The sequence below is a fragment of the Cladosporium halotolerans genome (assembly GCF_011745625.1).
Source record: "Cladosporium halotolerans strain TM138-S3 chromosome Unknown Sca10, whole genome shotgun sequence".
Classification (NCBI taxonomy): Eukaryota; Fungi; Ascomycota; class Dothideomycetes; order Cladosporiales; family Cladosporiaceae; genus Cladosporium; species Cladosporium halotolerans.
This window is the reverse complement of record NW_027191461.1, coordinates 43009-61779: the sequence shown is the minus strand read 5'-3', so window position 1 is coordinate 61779 and position 18771 is coordinate 43009. Positions and strand designations below refer to the sequence as shown.

General features: G+C 57.0%; 8 protein-coding genes across 8 annotated transcripts; 4 read left to right on the top strand and 4 right to left on the bottom strand.

The window, feature by feature from the left end:
* Window positions 1-1466: 1466 nt before the first annotated feature.
* Window positions 1467-2447, top strand: WHR41_03738 (uncharacterized protein; the record flags this gene model as incomplete). Its single annotated transcript, XM_069372344.1, has 1 exon — window positions 1467-2447. The coding sequence occupies one exon, from the start codon at window positions 1467-1469 to the stop codon at window positions 2445-2447; it is 981 nt and encodes a 326-aa protein (XP_069230642.1).
* Window positions 2448-2580: 133 nt separating this feature from the next.
* On the bottom strand, window positions 2581-3615 carry WHR41_03737 (uncharacterized protein; the record flags this gene model as incomplete). The annotated part of the gene is made up of 1 exon (XM_069372343.1): window positions 2581-3615. The coding sequence occupies one exon, from the start codon at window positions 3613-3615 to the stop codon at window positions 2581-2583; it is 1035 nt and encodes a 344-aa protein (XP_069230645.1).
* A 311-nt stretch (window positions 3616-3926) lies between these two features.
* On the bottom strand, window positions 3927-4400 carry WHR41_03736 (uncharacterized protein; the record flags this gene model as incomplete). Its single annotated transcript, XM_069372342.1, has 1 exon — window positions 3927-4400. The coding sequence occupies one exon, from the start codon at window positions 4398-4400 to the stop codon at window positions 3927-3929; it is 474 nt and encodes a 157-aa protein (XP_069230646.1).
* A 498-nt stretch (window positions 4401-4898) lies between these two features.
* On the top strand, window positions 4899-8912 carry WHR41_03735 (uncharacterized protein; the record flags this gene model as incomplete). The annotated part of the gene is made up of 1 exon (XM_069372341.1): window positions 4899-8912. One exon carries the CDS (start codon window positions 4899-4901, stop codon window positions 8910-8912), a length of 4014 nt encoding a protein of 1337 aa, XP_069230643.1.
* A 199-nt stretch (window positions 8913-9111) lies between these two features.
* WHR41_03734 (uncharacterized protein) lies at window positions 9112-11231 on the bottom strand. The gene is made up of 2 exons (XM_069372340.1): window positions 9764-11231; window positions 9112-9712 (listed from the first exon to the last, which is right to left on the bottom strand). The coding sequence occupies exons 1-2, from the start codon at window positions 11081-11083 to the stop codon at window positions 9257-9259; spliced, it is 1776 nt and encodes a 591-aa protein (XP_069230644.1). The 5' UTR covers window positions 11084-11231; the 3' UTR covers window positions 9112-9256.
* A 215-nt stretch (window positions 11232-11446) lies between these two features.
* WHR41_03733 (uncharacterized protein) lies at window positions 11447-13839 on the top strand. The gene is made up of 4 exons (XM_069372339.1): window positions 11447-12070; window positions 12129-12822; window positions 12880-13588; window positions 13646-13839. Exons 1-4 carry the CDS (start codon window positions 11772-11774, stop codon window positions 13816-13818), a joined length of 1875 nt encoding a protein of 624 aa, XP_069230649.1. The 5' UTR covers window positions 11447-11771; the 3' UTR covers window positions 13819-13839.
* WHR41_03732 (uncharacterized protein) lies at window positions 13693-15507 on the bottom strand (the record flags this gene model as incomplete). The annotated part of the gene is made up of 2 exons (XM_069372338.1): window positions 13693-14051; window positions 14114-15507. The coding sequence occupies 2 exons, from the start codon at window positions 15505-15507 to the stop codon at window positions 13910-13912; spliced, it is 1536 nt and encodes a 511-aa protein (XP_069230650.1). The 3' UTR covers window positions 13693-13909.
* A 1270-nt stretch (window positions 15508-16777) lies between these two features.
* Window positions 16778-18743, top strand: WHR41_03731 (uncharacterized protein; the record flags this gene model as incomplete). Its single annotated transcript, XM_069372337.1, has 2 exons — window positions 16778-17419; window positions 17475-18743. 2 exons carry the CDS (start codon window positions 16778-16780, stop codon window positions 18741-18743), a joined length of 1911 nt encoding a protein of 636 aa, XP_069230647.1.
* Between the last annotated feature and the right edge of the window lie 28 nt (window positions 18744-18771).

Genomic DNA, 18771 nt, shown 5'->3' with positions numbered 1-18771 from the left:
TACCACAGCACCGACACTCAGGACCTGCCGAAATGAACACACCACACCCCGCTGACACGCGCTGGCGAAACCTGGCCCACGAACCGTCGCACCTGTAACACCCAAGTCGGGCGAACCCAACAGACGCTGCAGCACTCCCGAAGTCCCTCAACTGCAGTACGACCAACAGCCAAATCAAACCCACACCCACGAGCCAGCCCAGCACGCAAGGCCGCTCAACGCCCTCCCGCATGCATCGCTCGTCACAAGACCGCCCGCGCATGCGACCCAACGCAGGCCTCGAGCCCGCCGCTACGGACGCGCTGGTCGACATCACCGTATGTACTGTACATACGCGGCGTCGTCATCATCATCACCTCGACTCCCACAATCCCACCAGCGCGGCAACACCACACCCTCCCCGCCGCGCCACACACGCCAACCAGCCCAGCGCAGCTGTCACTCACCGTCTGCAAGGCGGCCGACCGGCCGCTCGGTCGAATCCAGGCGTGCCACGCCGCTCCCGCTGCAGCCGTTTCTTCGCGCGCCCTGAAAGCCTGGATCGAGGCTGTCAGAGCAGTCAGCCTCGCCAGGCGGGCGGAGTGTCTTGCATACATGTCTGCGTGGGGCGGGGCGCGCTGCCCTTCATGCGGATGGGAGACGCGTTCTGCGCGCCATGGCGGTCTTTACACATTGCATGAGTGAGGTGTCATGCAGGGCGGCGTGGGGTTAGCGGGCGATCACGGCGCGTATGCGTGGGTGCATGCGCGTGGTGTGTAAGCGCCGGGCTGTGTGATCGATGGGAAGGGGGCTTGAGGTGTTGGGTGTTGAGGGTGATGCGCTGGTTCAGTAATGATAAGGGCTAAGGGGGTTTAGTGATTGCTAGTGTTGGCACGGTGAAGTGTTCGGTGTATTTGGGAGATGTGATGAGATGAAAAGCAATGATGAGGTCTGTGAGCGACCGAGCAAGGCCGGAGAGAAGGCTGATTTGTTGTTTCGCCTCGTATTCGCAAGGACGGCAGTAATTTCAAAATTGCTTCGTAATAATGGCGCACTCGTCTGTAATAGGCTGGATGGAGAATCTGGCGGATTTATTATTGCCATTCGTTCGTTTGTAGCGAGGCGATTTTCGGCGAGAACCGCAAGCCTTGTGTCGCAAGTACGGCTCGCGGCCCTGCGCTGCTGTTTCGATCGATCAATAAGGTACCATCACGATTATGTCTAGATTGCGGTCGACAAGCATGCGAAAGAGGCGTGGTCGAAAAGAGCGTCGGTCTTCGTTGCGGTCCGTCGGTGCCGCCCCGCCGTCCCATTTTGAGGGGTCCAGCAGCTTTTGGTGGGGAAAAGAGCCGCAAACATGACGTTGCACTGTTCTGTTGATATGGACAAGTAGGAACTTCTACGAATCTATTTTCTTTTTGCCACTGTGCCTCTACTTCACAGACTTACATTTTATAGTCGCTGCGAGCCTGTCACAAGCTTCTGTCATGGCCAACGAAGTCAAAAAGTACACCATCACCGAGCCATGGCTCACCACCTCCTGTGGTCTGGGCGAGGCGCCCTTCTGGGAGAAAAGCACCAACACCCTCCGCTTCGTCGATATCATCAACAAAAAGATCTTCTTTGTCGAACTTGAGAAGGGCCAGTCTTCACTGAAGGAGCAGCAGCTGGAGTACTCCATTGGTACCACCGCCGACATTGAGGGCACTGATGAGGAATTCATTTTCGGTGGCAAGCTAGGATATGGTATCTACACTCGCAAGACAGGCGAGACCAGATGGATCAAAAAATTCTGGACGGATGAGGAGAGGAAGGAGGATGGCGGTGGAAAGCCCGGCGTGGGCAGGACGCTTGAGGAGAGGATGAGGAGCAACGACGGCGCGGTCGACGCTGCGGGCAGGTATTTCGTGGGCACCATGAACGACCCGACGGTTGTGAACGGCAACCTTACCGACGAAGGCATCCTATTTCGTCTCGACTCCGACCTCTCGCTGCATCGCGTGCGCAAGCAAGTCACCATCCCCAACGGCCTCAGCTGGAACCTGGATGACAAGAAGGTTCATTTCACCGATTCGCCTACTCAAAAGATCTCGACTTACGATTACAACCCCGCGACTGGCGACATTGACTTCTCATCGCCCAGCACTCTCTTCACGTGCCCGGTCGAAGGGGGTGTTCCTGACGGTCACTGCCAGGATGAGGAGGGCAACTTCTGGGTCGCCTGCCACGGTACTGCACGTGTTTTCCGCATTGATCCGCAGGGCAAGAAGCTGGCTGAAATCGAGCTGCCCACACGCTGCGTCACTTGCCCTGCTTTCTGCGGAACGGAGCTTGTGATCACGAGCGCGGCGGAGGAGGAGCCGGAAAAGTACCCTTGGAGCACGAAGCATGCAGGTGCTGTCTTCAAGATTGATGTTGGTGTGCGAGGAAGCCCGCTCAACAGGTTCAAGCTGGATGTCAAAGTGTAGGTCTGAATCTTGTGAATCCCACTGACGGACCGCGACCGAGAGTTCATCATTGCTATGTAGACATGTCCAGTAAATTATACACGGGAGTAACCCTGTCTCCCACATTGCTACGCTTTGCTCTCTTCCTCCAGGCTCACCGATCCCAACCCCAAAGTCGCTTCAGAGTATCGCCTGGCGTTTCCTTGCCTCTTTCTCTCCGTGCTGCACGGTCTTGTTTGTCCTGATCCATAGCACCCTTGACCTGATCAGCATACTCAAGCTGTGCTCTTGTCTCCGCCGCGATCAACTGCAGCTCCAGCTCCTTCTCCTGCGGATTCATATTCTTGATCCTCTCCTTGATAGCCGCCTGCTTCTCCGGCGCGAATGAAGACAGCGCCGTAGAAATATTCTTCTCCGCCGCCTGCTTCCTCGTCCTCGACCACGCACTGTCCTCCCCAAGCGCCTTCGTAGTCGCCTCCTCATTGATCAACGGCGCGGCCTTCGGCGCCTCCAGGCCCTCTTTCTTCGCTAACTCCGCCGCCGCCTCCCGATCCAGCATCTGCTGATACAGCTTGTCCGCATGCATCTGAATCCTCTCTTCCTCATCCGCACTCCGCGGCTGGCTCAGGTACCCCAGCGCCTTCAAGAACCGACTCTGCATCTCGTAGCAGCGCAGGAAGGCCCTGTTCTCCTCGCGACACATGGTCATGCGCTTCGCCCACGACCCGTGCGTGAAGCACTCCTTCTCCGCGATCTGCTCCATCACGCAGTTCTCGATCGCCGCGCGCCCGATCGCCGCCTTGCGCTCGCTGTACGCGTCGAACACATCGCGCATGCGGTCCTGGTCCGACTTCGAGGCTGTTTGGATCTCGCTCTCCGGCCGGTAGGTCGCCCAGAGGTGGGCGTAGCGCCCGTCTTGGTAGAGGGATTCGGCCGGGACGGCGGGCTTGTCGGCGCGCGGGGCGGCGTTCTGGTTTTCTTGATTCACGCCGGGCTTGTCGAGACCGAGTTGGGCGCGGTAGTCGGGGTGTGAGGGGTCGGAGGCGGGCGTTTGCCGTTGCGTGTCGATGTATTTGAGAGGGGATTCTTTTTCGAGGAATTCGCGCAGCGCTGGGTCGAGTTTGCTGTAGGGGTCATTGGTGGCGGTTGAGCCTTGAGAGTTGTCGCTGTTTCCCCAGAACCAGCCCATTGTTGCGGTTTGAAATTTGCTTTTTTTGTTTGCTGTATCGAGTCGGAATGGTTTCGCTGAGGGCCTTCGGTCGATGGTTCCTGGAGCATGGGGACTTGAAGATCGACGCGGGCCGAGGCTGCCGGCGCATGGGGTTCACTTCACCGAATGCTTCAATTGTTGCATAATTGGCATTGCAACGTGTGTGTACATTATGGAAGAGAGAGACTGGATTCATTGTTGTGAATGAAGATATTATTGAAAGTAATAGGCTGCATTCAAGATGTGGCAGACTCAACGACCCCGTTCGACTCATCAGCCACGCAAACCAATCACACCTCCAACTGCATGAACTCCGGGAATCGCCCTATCAACTCCCCGATCTCATTGTCACTGACGATATACTCCCAGTAACCCTTACCGCCGGCATCCTGACTTCCTCTCCATCCGTAGATGTTCTCCCAGGCCCAGCCTTCGCCCTTCGCGGGCTCAATCTCCCACGTCAGAAAGCAAGCTGCGGCGGTCGTGCTCAGCGGCTCTACACGAGATGATTTCAGATGGATTCTCCACCCAAGGCCGGATTTGTCGAACCGCTTGAGGTGAGTGATGATTCCCGTGAGCCAAAAATCAGGGACTCCATTGGCAGAGGTTTGGTGGCCCATGGTGAAGTTCATGGTGGCGGGAGTGTAGTGCGATGCGAGTGCGTGAGCGCAAGCCTCGACGGTAGTGTTCGATTGTAACGAGAGCTCCATGGCGTCGGCGTAGGACTTGACGAAAGCCTCTGCGGCTGCTTTGGGGGAGGCCATGATTTCGGTAGATGTTGTTGCAACAGTTCAATGTTGTTCTTGGGCGGTGTGTATTTTTGTAAAACTTGTTTCGTGACAAAGATGATCGCTACCACTAGCATCACTAGTTATATCTTACCTATCCACTGGCTTGAGCTAGAGCTAGGCTGATGGCGCTCGGTTCTATGACCTTAGCATATCGTGAACAGTTCCATGGCTTCTCGTAAGCAGCAGCGATCGGGAGAGGACATTGGAAGTCGTTGCCCCATCCTTCAAGTACATTATCACTGCTTTCAAGTGAAGTCTAGAGATCGTTGTAGGGCTCGGGCCCAAGGCAACCGCGTCCTCCCACGCCCACGCCCGTGAAGCCGAGTTGCGTCATCGACCGCGAACGTTCGCGTCTCGCGGATTCGAGGTAGATGTCTAGACACATTTACATTTCTCTTGACTCCGTGAACCTCCCGCGCCGTGTCGCGCAGCGGCGCCGATATTCCAAGGCGCTCACACACATAATCCGCCATGGGTGTCACCGGCCTCTGGTCCATCGTGCAGCCATGTGCTCGGCCCACGAAGCTCGAAACGCTGAACCGCAAGCGCCTGGCTGTCGATGCCTCCATCTGGATATACCAATTTCTAAAAGCTGTGCGCGATAAAGAGGGAAATGCTCTGCGCAACAGTCACGTTGTCGGCTTCTTCCGCCGTATCTGCAAGCTGCTCTTCTTCGGTATCAAGCCGGTCTTCGTCTTCGACGGCGGCGCGCCGGCGCTGAAGCGCAATGTCATTCGCGCGCGCAAGCAGAGGAGAGAGGGCAGAAGGGATGATGCGGCTAGGACGGCGGGAAAGCTTCTTGCTGTGCAGATGCAGCGCCGTGCCGAAGAGGAAGAGCAGAAGAGGAAAGAAGCGAGGGACAGGCCGCCCGTTGAGGAAGAGACTGTGCGTGACGAGGACCTGGTGTATGTGGATGAGCTGCAGATGACGCAGCAGGAGAGGCAGCAGAATCGGAAATTCAGGAAGAAAGACGCATATCACCTGCCGGATCTGGACGTCTCGATGAACGAGATGAGTGGGGAGAACGACCCTAGGATCATGAGCATAGAAGAGTTGCAGGCCTATGCTCGCCAGTTCGATACAGGTGAGGACCTCAACGTGTATGACTTCTCTAAGATCGACTACGACTCGCCTTTCTTTATGTCGTTACCGGCTTCAGATCGGTACAACATCCTCAATGCTGCCAGGCTTCGAAGCCGCCTGCGTATGGGTCATTCGAAAGAGCAGCTGGACACAATGTTCCCAGATCGCATGGAATTTTCCAAATTCCAAATCGAGCGAGTGAGAGAAAGGAACGAGTTGACGCAGCGCCTGATGCACATTAATGGCATGGACGATGCATCGTTCGGTCTCAATGGCGTCGGTAGAGTTTCGGGTGAAAAGGGAAGAGAATACGTGTTGGTGAAGAACGATGGCGTGGAAGGCGGTTGGGCTCTGGGTGTTGTGAGTAACGAGGGCACCTCCGCCAACGAAGCGATCGATATCGATAAGCCCGAGCCTGTGGTCAAGGAGGAAGAGTCTGAGGAGGACGAGTTTGAAGACGTTGCGATAGAGGGTCTCAACCGACTTCCAAAGCAGCCAAAAGCGCAAGAACGACGAGACGATGATACGACAAGGCAACGGCGGGCTTTCTATCAATCTCGAAAACAAGATAGCAGACAACAGGCGACGCGACCCGTGGAGGACGACTCAAACTCGTTGTTTATTGCAGATCACTATGCAGAGCAAAGCGAAGAAGCGAACCACGATCAGGATCTTTTCGAAGAGAACGGTGAGAATGATGAAGACGAAGAGCTACAACGAGCAATTGCTATGTCCATGCAGAAAGACGATGACGGAGCTCGTCAAGACCGCGCTCAGTCTGAAGACGAAGATGATATGCTTGAAGTCTTTCGCCAGTCAGCAGTCGAGGAATCCAAGCCGGTTCCCAAGGGCAGTGGTCGAGCCATCGCGAGCATCGTCAACAAGCGCGCATTCGACATCGCGCCTGAGTCGCATGAGGTCACCTCCTTCGGTGTTCCAGCACCGAGAGACGATGAGAACAGCAGTGGAAGCGAAGACGAAGCTATGGACTTCCAGGCTGCCCTCGCCGAGAGTCGCAAGGGAAAGAGAAAGGCGACTCCGCCTGGACCAAAGTTCAACAATGTACAGCCCAAGGCTCAACCAAAGCCTGCTCCACCAACTGAGCCAAAGCCTACCAGTGTAGCAAAGAATCATGGTTTCAGTGGTCCATTACCTTTCGAGAAGCTCGACCTAGGAAGTAGTCTTCTCGGCAAGAAGAAAATGCAGGAGAGGAAGGAGGAAGCAGCAGGCGGTTTTGAAAATCCGGAGCTGGCTGAAAAGGAGAAGAAGAAGGCCGAGCCGCTGCCGCCGTGGTTCAGCGGAGATGTGGAGGCCGACATGAAAAGGCAACAGGAGATGGAGAACGAAGACCGTAGGAAAGCAAGGGAGTTCAACAAGCAATTCCGGTTCGAAGATCGAGGCGGAAATGCTGATGCGCTTCGCAAAGAGAAAAATGAAGTGATCGACCTGGATGCTGAAGACGAGCGTGGCTTTGCCAACGGAGAAGTCGTTGACCTGGAAGCGGATGAGCCAGAAAACAAAGACGAACAGTTCGAGCCAGTCGATCAGACTCAAGATCAGAATGAAGATCAACCGGTTGCCGAAGGTGAACCACAAAATCTGGGTGACATCGCAGATGAAGTACGCGCTCAGCCACCAACGCCAGGCGAGCCGGATCACAGAGAGCCTTCCCCGCCGAAGCCGGTGACGAAAGCTCCTTTTCAAGAGGTTGACAGCGACAGCGAGAGCGACACGTTCAAGCCCGACTTGGACCAACCTGCCGAACAGCCAAGTCAGGACGAGACGGCCAAGCCGACCACCGAAGATGCCGAGGACGCCGAAGAAGATGAACAACTCGAGTGGAGTGAGAGCGAAGACGGAGCATCCAAAGCGGCCAATAAGCTAAAAGAAAAGTCTGCTGAACCTGCCGGTGGACCCGTTCAACACGCATCAAGATCACCATCTGCAGATTTCGAGGATGTGGATATGACGGCGAAAGCTCAGCCTACGCCCGCTGCTGCACCGGCAGAGGAAGAAATCGATTTCGATCCCGACGCGCCTGAGGCTCATTCTTCTGGGCTGGTCACTCAAGAGGCGCTACCTGCAGAAGGCAACGAAGAAGACGACTTTGACGACTTTTCGGATCCCGAAGACATGGAGATAATGCGTGCCCTCGCACAGGAAGCTGAAGAGCACGCCCGCTTTGCCAGCCAACTGAATAACAAGCCAACAGCGCAGAATATCGCGGACTATGAAAACGAGCTGAAGCAACTACGCAATCAGCAAAAGAAAGATCGCCGAGACGCTGACGAGGTGACCCATATTATGATCACAGAATGCCAGCAGCTCCTGCGGCTCTTCGGACTACCATATGTCACAGCGCCGATGGAAGCCGAAGCCCAATGCGCAGAACTGGTACAACTAGGCCTTGTTGATGGCATCGTCACCGACGACAGCGATTGCTTCCTGTTCGGCGGCACCCGGATCTACAAGAACTTCTTCAACCAGGCCAAGTTCGTCGAATGCTACCTCGCCTCCGACTTCGAGAAGGAATTCGATCTCACGCGCCAGAAAATGATCGACGTCGCCCACCTCCTGGGATCGGACTACACCGAAGGCCTTCCCGGCATCGGCCCCGTCACCGCCCTCGAAATCATCGGCGAATTCCCCAGACTCGACGACTTCAGAGGCTGGTGGGAAGGCGTGCAGTCGCAGGCCATCACGAAAGAAGACGACAAGACTAACGCGTTCCGCAAGAAGTTCCGCCGCAACGCGACCAAGCTCTTCCTCCCGCCTGGGTTCCCCGACATCCGCGTCAACGCCGCCTACACGGACCCCGAAGTCGACTCCGATCCCCAGCAGTTCCAGTGGGGCGTGCCCGACCTCGATGCACTGCGCAGCTTCCTCATGGCCACCATCGGCTGGTCGCAGGAGCGCACGGACGAGGTCCTTGTGCCTGTCATTCGGGACATGAATCGGCGGATGGACGAGGGAACGCAGTCGAATATCACGAAGTTCTTCGATGGGTCTGTGGGCGTCGGAGCAGCTGGGAAAGGGCCCGGCGGCGAGGCGTTCGCTCCGAGGAAGCGGCTCGAGGGCACGAGTAAGCGTATGGGAGGAGCTTTGCAGAGAATGGCGGCGCAGGCGAAAGAGAAGAGAACTGGCAGGGCCGGCGAGTCTGCTTCTGCTGAGCCTGAGCCGCAACATGAGGCTGCTGCCGCTGACGATGCGGACTCGACCGTTGCCGGTAGCTCGAAGCCAAGAGGCAGAAAAAGGAAGCAGGCAGCGGCGGAGCCTGGGTCGGGTGTAGATGAGGACGACGAAGGGAGTGAGTTTGAAGCGCCTAAGAGAAAGAGCAGGAACGGGAGAGGTGGGGCGAAGTCGACGAGGCGTGGTGCGAAGAAGGCTGTTCCAGCCGAGTAGTTCGATACCACTCATAAACAAATGTAATTGATTACAGTGCGCTGAAACGGTATACAGTTACGCGATATCGCCTTGAGGAGCCAATCTGGCGTTGTTTTTCGGTCCGCGGCGGCAGCTGCCAGGTATCGACAATTAGACCAAGACTGTGATTGTTAGCACGGGGCTAGAAGGAAATGCGGATACGCATAGTTGCAGAAAATCATAAAAAGAAGCCATAGAGAAGTCATCTCTTCCATGTATTTGTCATACGGCTTGCGTACAAACGTCTATCCGCGTACATGCATATCGAATCGAATCGTTTTCACTACAATAGCTTCTTCATTTACTCTTCCACTCTAACAATCTCAGTGACCGTGACCATCGTCCTCGCCCCTCTGCTCGGGGTCGAGCTTGATGAGCGTGTCGATCCTCATGATGGCAACGCACGCCTCGACGGCACTCTTCAGCTGCTTCACCTTGCCCATGCTGGGCTCGAGCACGCCGGCCTTGATGCTGTCGTGCACGCGGCCTTTGGTAAGGTCGAGACCGTAGTTGCGGTAGCCCTTGGCCTTGGCGATCGCCTTGGCGTCGGCGTCCGAGGTCGAGGGAGGCTGAGGGGGCGCTGAGGGGTGACCGTTGGAGGCGGTCGTCTGCGTGGGCGGGTGCGGCACGGGGTCCGAGGTGCGCTGCGAGAGGGCGTGGCGGGAGCGAAGCTGGGCAACGAGGTCGGAGGAGTCTTTGGCGGCATTGACTGCGAGGGTGGTGGGGATGACGAGGAGGGCGGAGGCGAAGGCTGCGATGGCGAGTTGCTCTCTTGAGCCCTGAAAGAATGGGTCAGCACGGGAAAATCTTAGGGGAGGGCTACATCTTACAACGCTTGTGGCCCATTCCTCGAGGTAGATGTGCAGGGCAGTCTCGACGGCGCCGCCACCGGGGACGATGCGGCCGGACTCCAGAGTGCGCTTGACGGCGGATAGCGAATCGTGGACGGAACGCTCCATCTCGTCCAAGCTGTATTCGTTGGCTCCGCGAAGGATGATGGACGCAGCAGTGTGGACCTTGGGGCCCTTGACGAGAATGCACTCATCGTCGCTGATGCGCTCCTGTACAACCTCCTTCGCCTCACCCAGGTTGGCCTTGTCGAAGACCTCGTCGCCGTTGAGGTCGGCGAGAGTAGAGACCATCTGTGCGCCGGTGGCCTTGGCTATCCGTCTGAGATCCTCCTTCTTGCAACGACGCACACCCATGACGCCCTTCTCGACGAAGTGCTTCAAGCAAAGATCGTCAATACCCTTGGTGGTGAAGACAACGTTGGCACCGGCCTTGAGGATCATCTCAATACGCTCGATAACAATGCCAGCCTCGCGCTCGCGGATCTTCTCAAGCTGGGCAGGGTCGTCGATCACAACGTTCACACCCATCTTCATGCGCTCCTTCTGCAGGTTCATGTCCAGGACGGCAATCTTCGCATCGGTCACACGAGTCGTCATGGCTTGCGAGGCAACGGTGCAGTTCATGGCGTAGCCCTTGATCAGGACGGACTCAGTCGCACTCTTACCGTGCGCCTTGAGCACGTTGACAGCCTTAACAGGGTACTTGACCTCGCCGCGAGCGTTGACGCTCTTGACGCTGGTAATGGCGTCGACGACCATGTTGGAGAAGAAGTCCGAGTCGGCGCCAATGATCTTGGAGGACATGCTGGTCTTCGCAATCGCCATGAGCGATTCCCTGCCCAGGTTGTCGACCTTTGTGCTAATGTTCTCGTTCATGTACCGCACAGCCTCCCTCAGCGCCAGCCTGTATCCAGTGATAATGGTCGTGGGGTGAATGCGCATCTTCATAAGCTCGTTCGCTCTCCGCAGCAGCTCGGCGGCTATGAGGACCACACTAGTAGTTCCGTCTCCCACTTCCCTATCCTGCTGCTGTGCCAGATCGACCAGAATCTTTCCCGCCGGATGCTCCACGCTCAACAAGCTCAGAATCGTCGCACCGTCGTTGGTGACTGTCACCTCGCCAATGTCGTCGACCATCATCTTGTCCAGGCCACTGGGGCCGAAAGAGGACTTGACTACATTTGCAATCGCTTGAGTAGCCTGCACATTCTGATCTCTGATGTCGGAGCCTGAGATCTTCTGGCCGCCGAGGAAGAGAGTGCCGCCGTTGTTGCGCGGCCCTTCGAAGATGCCCGCCATGGCAGGCTATACGCTCGTTTTGCTGGCCGTGAAATCGGTGTGTGTTTCGGGCCGTCTAGTATGCGGTCGTGACGCGTGAATCACAGCTTGCGTGCGCGTTCGGATGGTCCAGGGTGAGGTCGTCGTGGTAGATGTGGGCGTGCCCCTCGTTGGCTGCTATTTTTTGGGCGCTGGCGTCGTAGCAGCGTTTCTAAAGCGGAGCAGACGTGCCAAGCAGAGACCTCCGAGCAGCTGCCCTTGTGCCATCTGCAGCGCGGCAGCGAGGGGTTCTTGGTGCCTGAGGCATCACAGATTGGACGTCAAGCACGGCTGGGGCTCTGTGACTCTACTCACGCGCGCATCTGCAGGCGGCGAAGTGTTGTCGCGGCGCGCGTGAGGAAGGCCGTGGAAGAGAGACGAATCCGACTTGTCGTCCCACGCCCTGTCCTCCAATGCTGCCAGATGGTCATTGATGAACGTTGGATGGTAGTCACGATCAATATCTCTTCAAGGCTGCGGTTGCCTGCCGGCTTTCGTCAGTCGTCTTTTCATCAGCTTCTCTACCAACGATTTCCATTCTGTTGTATCAACGTTTTGTATTACACAACTTCAATCGTTTTCTCCACTTTCCTTAAAGAAGCAAGAACGAACGCATACGGTCTGCCTTCACGACACCGTCAATCCAAAGAATGGTTGGCCTGGCTGCATAATGTCAAAGTTCTTCCGCAGACAGCCAGACTCAGACTCCAGCTCCAGCGCCTCCGACAGTGAGGAACTAGACGATAACGAGACCTCTCAAGACTTCTCGAGTGCTTCGCGATCGAAGGCATTAGACTTGGCTACACCGCCGGTAGAAGAGGAGCCTTCCAGTGCTGTCGCAGTCGCCGGTCCTAGTAAGGATGTGCTGTTACACGCCTTGCTCGAAGAAAAGTGCTTGCGCGATGTACGCCAGGAACATGCCGGTCGATCAACGAGCGAGTCAGCAATTGTGATTGAAGCACGTCACAGGTAAGCTTTGTATTGTGCTTCCTGTCCAATAAGCGGGAAAGACTGACTGGAAGACCAGGTATCAGGCTTTGAGCGCTCAGCTGGCCAAGGTTGGTCTAGCAGCAGTGGGACTTGATGAAGACTCGCATTCATCTGTCCGCCAACAGTACCGCGATGGATTGAATGCCTTTGTTCAAAGCAATGCCCGGTCAAGAAACGTATCGGCCAATTTGCGTCCTCCTGCCCGTCGATTGTTGACTGGGGCGGAACACTCACCGTCTACTTTCGACATGCCCTTCGAGGACTTGCACATCAGCCCAACTGCCTCCATTCCGCTCACTCTGGGGCCATATGTGCCGCAACCACCCATGTTCGGCACTCGCTACCGGCAAGACTTTGAGGAACTAGGTGTCCTCGGCAAAGGCGGGTACGGCATTGTCTATGCTTGCAAGCACAAGTTGGACGGTGTGACCTATGCTGTCAAGAAAGTCCCAATTTCTGAGAGCCGACGACAACAGATCATGATTCGCGGTCAGACAGAAATCGATGCCTTGCTGAGTGAGCTGAGAACGCTCGCTCAACTGGACCACCCGAACATCGTCAGATACTACAATGGCTGGCTTGACTACATCAATGTCGACCCGCCGGCTGACGTGGTGTCTCCTGGTTCTGCAGATGCTGCTGGAGGTGCCGATAATACACGCACCGGAAGTATTTCTCTAGGCCGAGTCATAACGGAATCGGGCGAAGACAACATATTGTTCGAGGATAGTGTGCGTGGACGTCCGGTTTGAGCCGTCTTCCAGCTGGTATGCTAACTCGTATCCCAGGTATCGCGAGCAACCACAAACAGCACTGCCTCGAAAGCCAGCACTGGTAGCGAAAACGACCTCCGCCGGACAGCATCCCACGCTACCCGAGCCACAGTCAGCGACGAAGACGTGGAGTCAATCTCCCGCGCCAGCGACTCCAGCATCGTGACCGGCACCGACGGAATGCAATTCGACACGTCAGGCCCTCAGCTCGCCGTCCACATGCAAATGGCCATGTACCCAATGACGCTCACAGATTTCCTGTCTCAAGAGCAAGTCCCATCGACATCGGCTCCTCCACTGAGACACTGCTTTCATCTCCAACCCTCAATCCGCATTCTGCTCGCTGTCCTCGACGGTGTCGCCTATCTCCACCATCATCAAATAGTCCACCGTGACCTAAAACCGGGGAACATTTTCCTCGCGCCCAACACTGACCCGCGCCATCCAGACGGCTCCGTCGATCTCTTCCTCTGCGACGGATGTCGCGGAAGTGGACAGGCAAGCCCGATATCGCTTAGAGTGCGGATCGGAGACTTTGGGCTTGTGACTGCACTGGCGAAGGATGGCGACGGCGTTGATGTGAACGGCTCTGACTCGAGCAAATCGCCTGTCGGGACGGAATTGTACAGGCCGGCAGACGAAGGGAGGGGAAACGCGAGCCCCGCGCTGGATGTCTTTGCGGCGGGCGTTGTGGCGGTGGAGTTGCTCTGGCCGTTTGGGACGCGTAAGTATCCACAACAGATCCCTCGTCAGTAAGGCTTTGTTACTGACTACTCTTTAGGCATGGAGCGACACGAGACTCTGCACGCGCTGAAACAAAACGCTTTCCCAACCAACTTCAGCGATCGCATTGGAGACCCGTCTGGGAAGATGGAGGCCTGCGTGCGGGAAATGCTGAGGCCGGACCATCCGTCGATAGAAGAGCTTAAACAACGCTTATGTGAAATGCTATGAACAATATACGTCAACCCAATATCGCGCCGATACTTCGCAGCACGTTTTTCTTCAGCTACGTTGCGAGTTCCTGTGTCCAGTCCTCATCCCTTCAAGAGACCGGAGTACGCTCTTGCAAGCGCACGTGGAGCCCCTTCTGCATCACGAACCACCAGCAGTTCGTCTCCCATTCCTTCTCCGGCTCTTCGAGTTCCAGATCATAATGCATGAAGAGGGTAGGGATGAGCTTAGACCTGCAAAGTATTCCCGTCAGCAAAACCATACTCCCACAAAAGAAGAAAATTAATCGACTCACATCTCCATCCAACTAATATTCCGCCCCAAACACATCCTCGCCCCGGACCCAAAGGCAAAGAAGAACCTCTGCATATCCCCATACCCTCCCTTCCCACCCCCCTCGCTCTCCGCCGCCGCTTTCTCAACCCACCGCTCCGGCCTGAACGCCTCCACATCGTCACCAAACACTCCCGCGTCCCGGTGTATGACCCACGGATTGGCGCCCACGACCGTGCCGGCAGGCACGAAGCGGCCGGCGATCGTCGCGCCGCTCGTGGGCGAGACACGCGGCAGCGCCATGCCGACGGCGGGGTGCAGGCGCAGCGCCTCGTACATGACGGCTTGCAGGTAGGGCAGGCGGTCTGCTTCGGCGAGCGAGACGGGCGACGAGAGGGCGCCTGCGGCGCGGGCGGCGTCGAGCTCGGCGACGAGGCGGGCTTTGCGGGAAGGGTTCTTGAGCAGGTGGTAGATGATGGCGCGCGTGGAGATGGCGGTCGTGTCGGAGCCGGCGAAGATGTTGGAGGTCGCCATGGAAGTCAGGGCTTGGGCGTCGAAGGCTTGCGGGTGCTCGGTGTGGGTGGCGAGGAGCTTGGAGAGGATGTCGTTGCGGTCGGAGCCGCGGGTCTGGCGCGCGGAGACCTCGCGGGCGGCGGTGGCGCGCAGGCTGCCGTGGCGCGCGGCGATGCCTAGGTGCGTGCCGATGTAGGGCGCGAGGGAGTCGTGGAGCCAGTAGAGCCAGGGGACTTGGCCGATCCAGGCGGCGGATTTAAGGGCGGTTTCGATTGCTTGGAAAGAGCCGTCGTCGGCGCCGGCTTCCATGAAGCCGAAGGATTGGCTGAAGGTGATTTCGCCGATGATGTCGAAGGCGAAGAGCTGCGTCCACTTGCCCATGTCTATGGTGCTGCTCTTGAGCGAGGACATTTTCGAGAGGAACGTGCTCACGGCGGTGTTGACGTGAGGCTCGAGGTCCTTAAGAGCCTCCATTGAGTATGCCCGGCTGACGAGGCGACGCTGCTGGCCGTGGATTTTCTCATCTCGTTCCGCGAAGAGGTCAAATTTCCTGTGGCCTTGCCAGACTGAATACCAATCGGATTTGCGGAACTGTGTGCCGGCGCCATAGATCGTTTTGATGGCAGTGATGTCTGAGATAGAGAGTTCATTGGGGCCAGTGCGGACGAGAGGGCCATACTTCTTGTGTAAAGAGATGATTGTGGTGTTCATGTCACCATCCCATGAGTGTTTGGTAATCCATAACCGAGTCAGGCTAGCAAAGAAGGGGCCGGGGATTTTGGCTAGAGGGTGGAAGAAGCGTTGATACACAATCCATGTGAGAATAGGCACGAAGATCAAGACGATTGGTGACCAGAGGGAGGTAGTGCTAGGCTCAAGGCCTGCAGACAAATTAGACGGCATTTTTGTATAGCTCACAAGTTCCGATTAGGCCGGAGACTCCTGTCGCAAGTCGATTGTGCTGCAAGTCTTTCGAGCCGCACAATTGGATTCTGAGCTGCCGACTACGATTGCCAGCTGCCTGTCTCGATTGCACGCCTTGGTGAGTATGGCTGTTGAGCGCGGGAGATGTGGGCTGAGGGATGCCTTATCAAGGCGGAGACGGATGTGGAACGGAAATGTGGGCGCTGTTCACAACCTCGGGAGGTCGATCAAGGAAACGCGTCTATATGAAGTACAAGATCACACTGCCTGTACTCTATGAGAGATGCGTGGCCGCCTAGCCTGACCTTAGCTATCATTTGCATGTGCTGTATGCCGGCCACCTGGCATGATCAGGCACATTGCATACCATCGTCCTAATGGCCACGCGATAGTGCACCGATCTGTGCGAACGACACCGACACAGCCGGTGCAGTGTGGTGGAGGGCTGATCTACCCCCAGGTCCGAGAAATGGCCCCAGCCAGTGAGGGGCCTCGCTCTTGTGAGTGCTGACCACACTTCCAGGGTGTCCCGCCTCGCCCGCCCTCCGTCACGTAGGAAAAGGCTGTCGCTTGCCAAGAGTTTGAGCTGGGGCGAGAGTCGATCTTGAAAGACCTCATTTGAATCGTGTTGCGACTCGAGAATGCTATCAAGGTCCTGTCCACGAATATCAGTCGCCTTGTATCGACTCTGCACAATCGACTGTCACTCTGGATCGCTTACTCCAGCGGTCATCCATGAGCTTTGAGAATGTTCGGCTTTACCAATGGCCTGCATCTCTGTGCACGGGTACCTTCGGCAGGCGACGACGGTTCCGAAATGGGCTGTGATGCACTCCGCGTTGCGTGCTGTCATCATCGCGCTGCCGAGTCTGGCACCCGCGCCTTAGCGTCGGCCCCCGCTGGTCGGATGCTAAACCTGGGACTTGATCTGGCTGTGCCTGTGCCTACCGATTTGCTTGCCGTGCCCATCGTCCTGGGCCATGGCGTGTACGAAGACACTGAACCGAGCCTCGACGGCAGATATAAGTATGACCCTTTCGCCATCTCCCGCCATGACAAGCCTTCCTCTATTTCGCATCTCACGTCAATCTCACGTTTCTCCTGCTATTCCTCGCGTGTCTGGATAGCTCCCATCCTATCATTTGACGGTTTGCGCCAGTCAATATATACCCCTCTATAGCCGTCGCGCACCTATAGTCTCGCTCATCTCCTGACGAGGCTCTCGTCCGTCACCTCCAGCATTATCAAGATGGCTACGCAAGAGAAGTACGACATTGTCATTGTCGGCGCAGGGCCCGTTGGTCTGCTGCTTTCGACCTGTCTGGCACGATGGGGCTACAAGATCAAGCACGTCGACATGCGCCCCGAACCTACCCTCACAGGTCGTGCCGACGGTATTCAGCCGCGATCCCTCGACCTCCTGCGCAACATGGGCCTGAAGCGCGCGATCATGGACAACGACCCCGCGAAGGTGTACGAAGTCGCCTTCTGGGATCCCGCAGGCAAGGGCATTGAGAGGACGGGCACCTGGCCTTCGTGCCCTGGCTTCATTGACGCGCGCTACCCCTTCACCACCCTGCTCCACCAGGGTCTCATCGAGAGGGTGTTTATTGCGGACTTGGAGAAGAATGGCGTACACATCGACAGGCCTTGGAAGATCGCTGGTTTCAAGAATGATGGCGCGGACAGCGAATACCCGGTTTCGGTCGATCTGGCGCACGTCGATGGCCACGAGAAGCAGTCGGTGCGGGCCAAATACCTGTTCAGCGGTGAGGGTGCTAGGAGCTTCGTCCGCGAGCAGCTGGGTGTTAAGATCGTCCACAAGGACCCCATTGCCCACGTGTGGGGCGTGATGGATGGCGTCGTGAGGACGAACTTTCCGGATATCAAGGTATGGGCGGCCCTCAAGTCGAGGAAATGAGGAGAAACTAACGTGACCGCTCTAGATGAAATGCACGATCCACTCTGACGCTGGCTCCATCATGGTTATTCCCCGTGAGAACAACATGGTCCGCCTGTATATTCAGATCGCCTCTTCCACCGACGACGATTGGAACCCTAGAAAGCAAGCCACCACAGAGGAAGTGCAAGAACACGCAAAGAAGATCCTGAAGCCTTACTTCATCGAGTGGGATCGCGTGGAGTGGTACTCTGTCTACCCTATTGGCCAGGGTATTGCCGAGCGCTACACTCTTGACGAGCGTGTGTTCATGGGCGGTGACTGCTGCCACACCCACTCTCCCAAGGCCGGACAGGGCATGAACACCGCTTTCCTCGACGCGCAGAACCTCGCATGGAAGATTCACCACGTTGAGACTGGCTTCGCTGACCGCTCGATCCTCAAGTCCTACGAGTCCGAGCGTAAGGCTGTCGCCGAGAGTCTGCTCAACTTCGACGCCGCCTATGCCAAGCTCTTCTCCCAGCGACAGCCCAGCGCTGGCGAGGTCGGCAGCGTGAACAAGCACACTGCCGGCGAGCAGCAGCCCGCCGAAGAGAACGAGTTCATCAAGACCTTCAAATCCGCCTGCGAGTTCACATCCGGCTACGGCGTCGCCTACGGCCCCAACACCTTCAACTGGTCCGACTCGCACTCTGCCCAGAACCCCCTCTTCCTCTCCAACGCCGCCGGCACCACCGCCCTCCGCTCCGGCCGCATCCTCATCCCCTCGACCGTCACGCGCGTCTCCGACGCCAACCCCGTGCACCTCGAGCAGGAAATTCCCCTCAACGGCTCCTACCGCATCTACATCTTTGCCGGCAAGAAGCAGCGCACGCGCGCCGCGCTCTTCGACTTCGCGTCAAACCTGCAGAAGAAGGGCTCCTTCTTCGCCACCTACCAGCGCCCCGACATCGCGACCGTCAACCACCTCGAGAAGCACAACCCGCATTCCGCCTTCTTCACCTTCGCCACCGTCTTCAACGCCAACCGCCCTGAAGTCGAGATTCAGGACGACCTGCCGGATCTCCTCTCGCGCTACTACGACCACGTCTACGCCGACAACGTCTTCGACGTGCGCGTGCCGAAGGCGAAGGCCGCGGCGCACGTTAAGATGGGGCTGAGCGAGGAGGAGGGTGGCGTCGTCGTCGTGCGTCCCGATGGGTATGTCGGCTGTGTTGTGAAGCTTGTTGAGGGCAGCGGCACGGTCGACGCGCTCAACGAGTACTTCGCTGCGTTCTGCTCGAAGAAGATCGGCGGCGAGAGCGCGCGGTTGTAAGTGGACCTTTGCGAGATGATTTCTGTTT

Bases quoted from the DNA above. Each gene is read 5' to 3' on its own strand.
- WHR41_03733 (XM_069372339.1), top strand. From the start codon at position 11,772: ATGTCAAAGTTCTTCCGCAGACAGCCAGACTCAGACTCCAGCTCCAGC. The intron at 12,071-12,128 runs GTAAGCTTTGTA...CTGGAAGACCAG, and splicing joins GTGATTGAAGCACGTCACAG to GTATCAGGCTTTGAGCGCTC. The intron at 12,823-12,879 runs GTGCGTGGACGT...CTCGTATCCCAG, and splicing joins ACATATTGTTCGAGGATAGT to GTATCGCGAGCAACCACAAA.
- WHR41_03734 (XM_069372340.1), bottom strand. From the start codon at position 11,083: ATGGCGGGCATCTTCGAAGGGCCGCGCAACAACGGCGGCACTCTCTTC. The intron at 9,713-9,763 runs GTAAGATGTAGC...CCATTCTTTCAG, and splicing joins AGGAATGGGCCACAAGCGTT to GGCTCAAGAGAGCAACTCGC.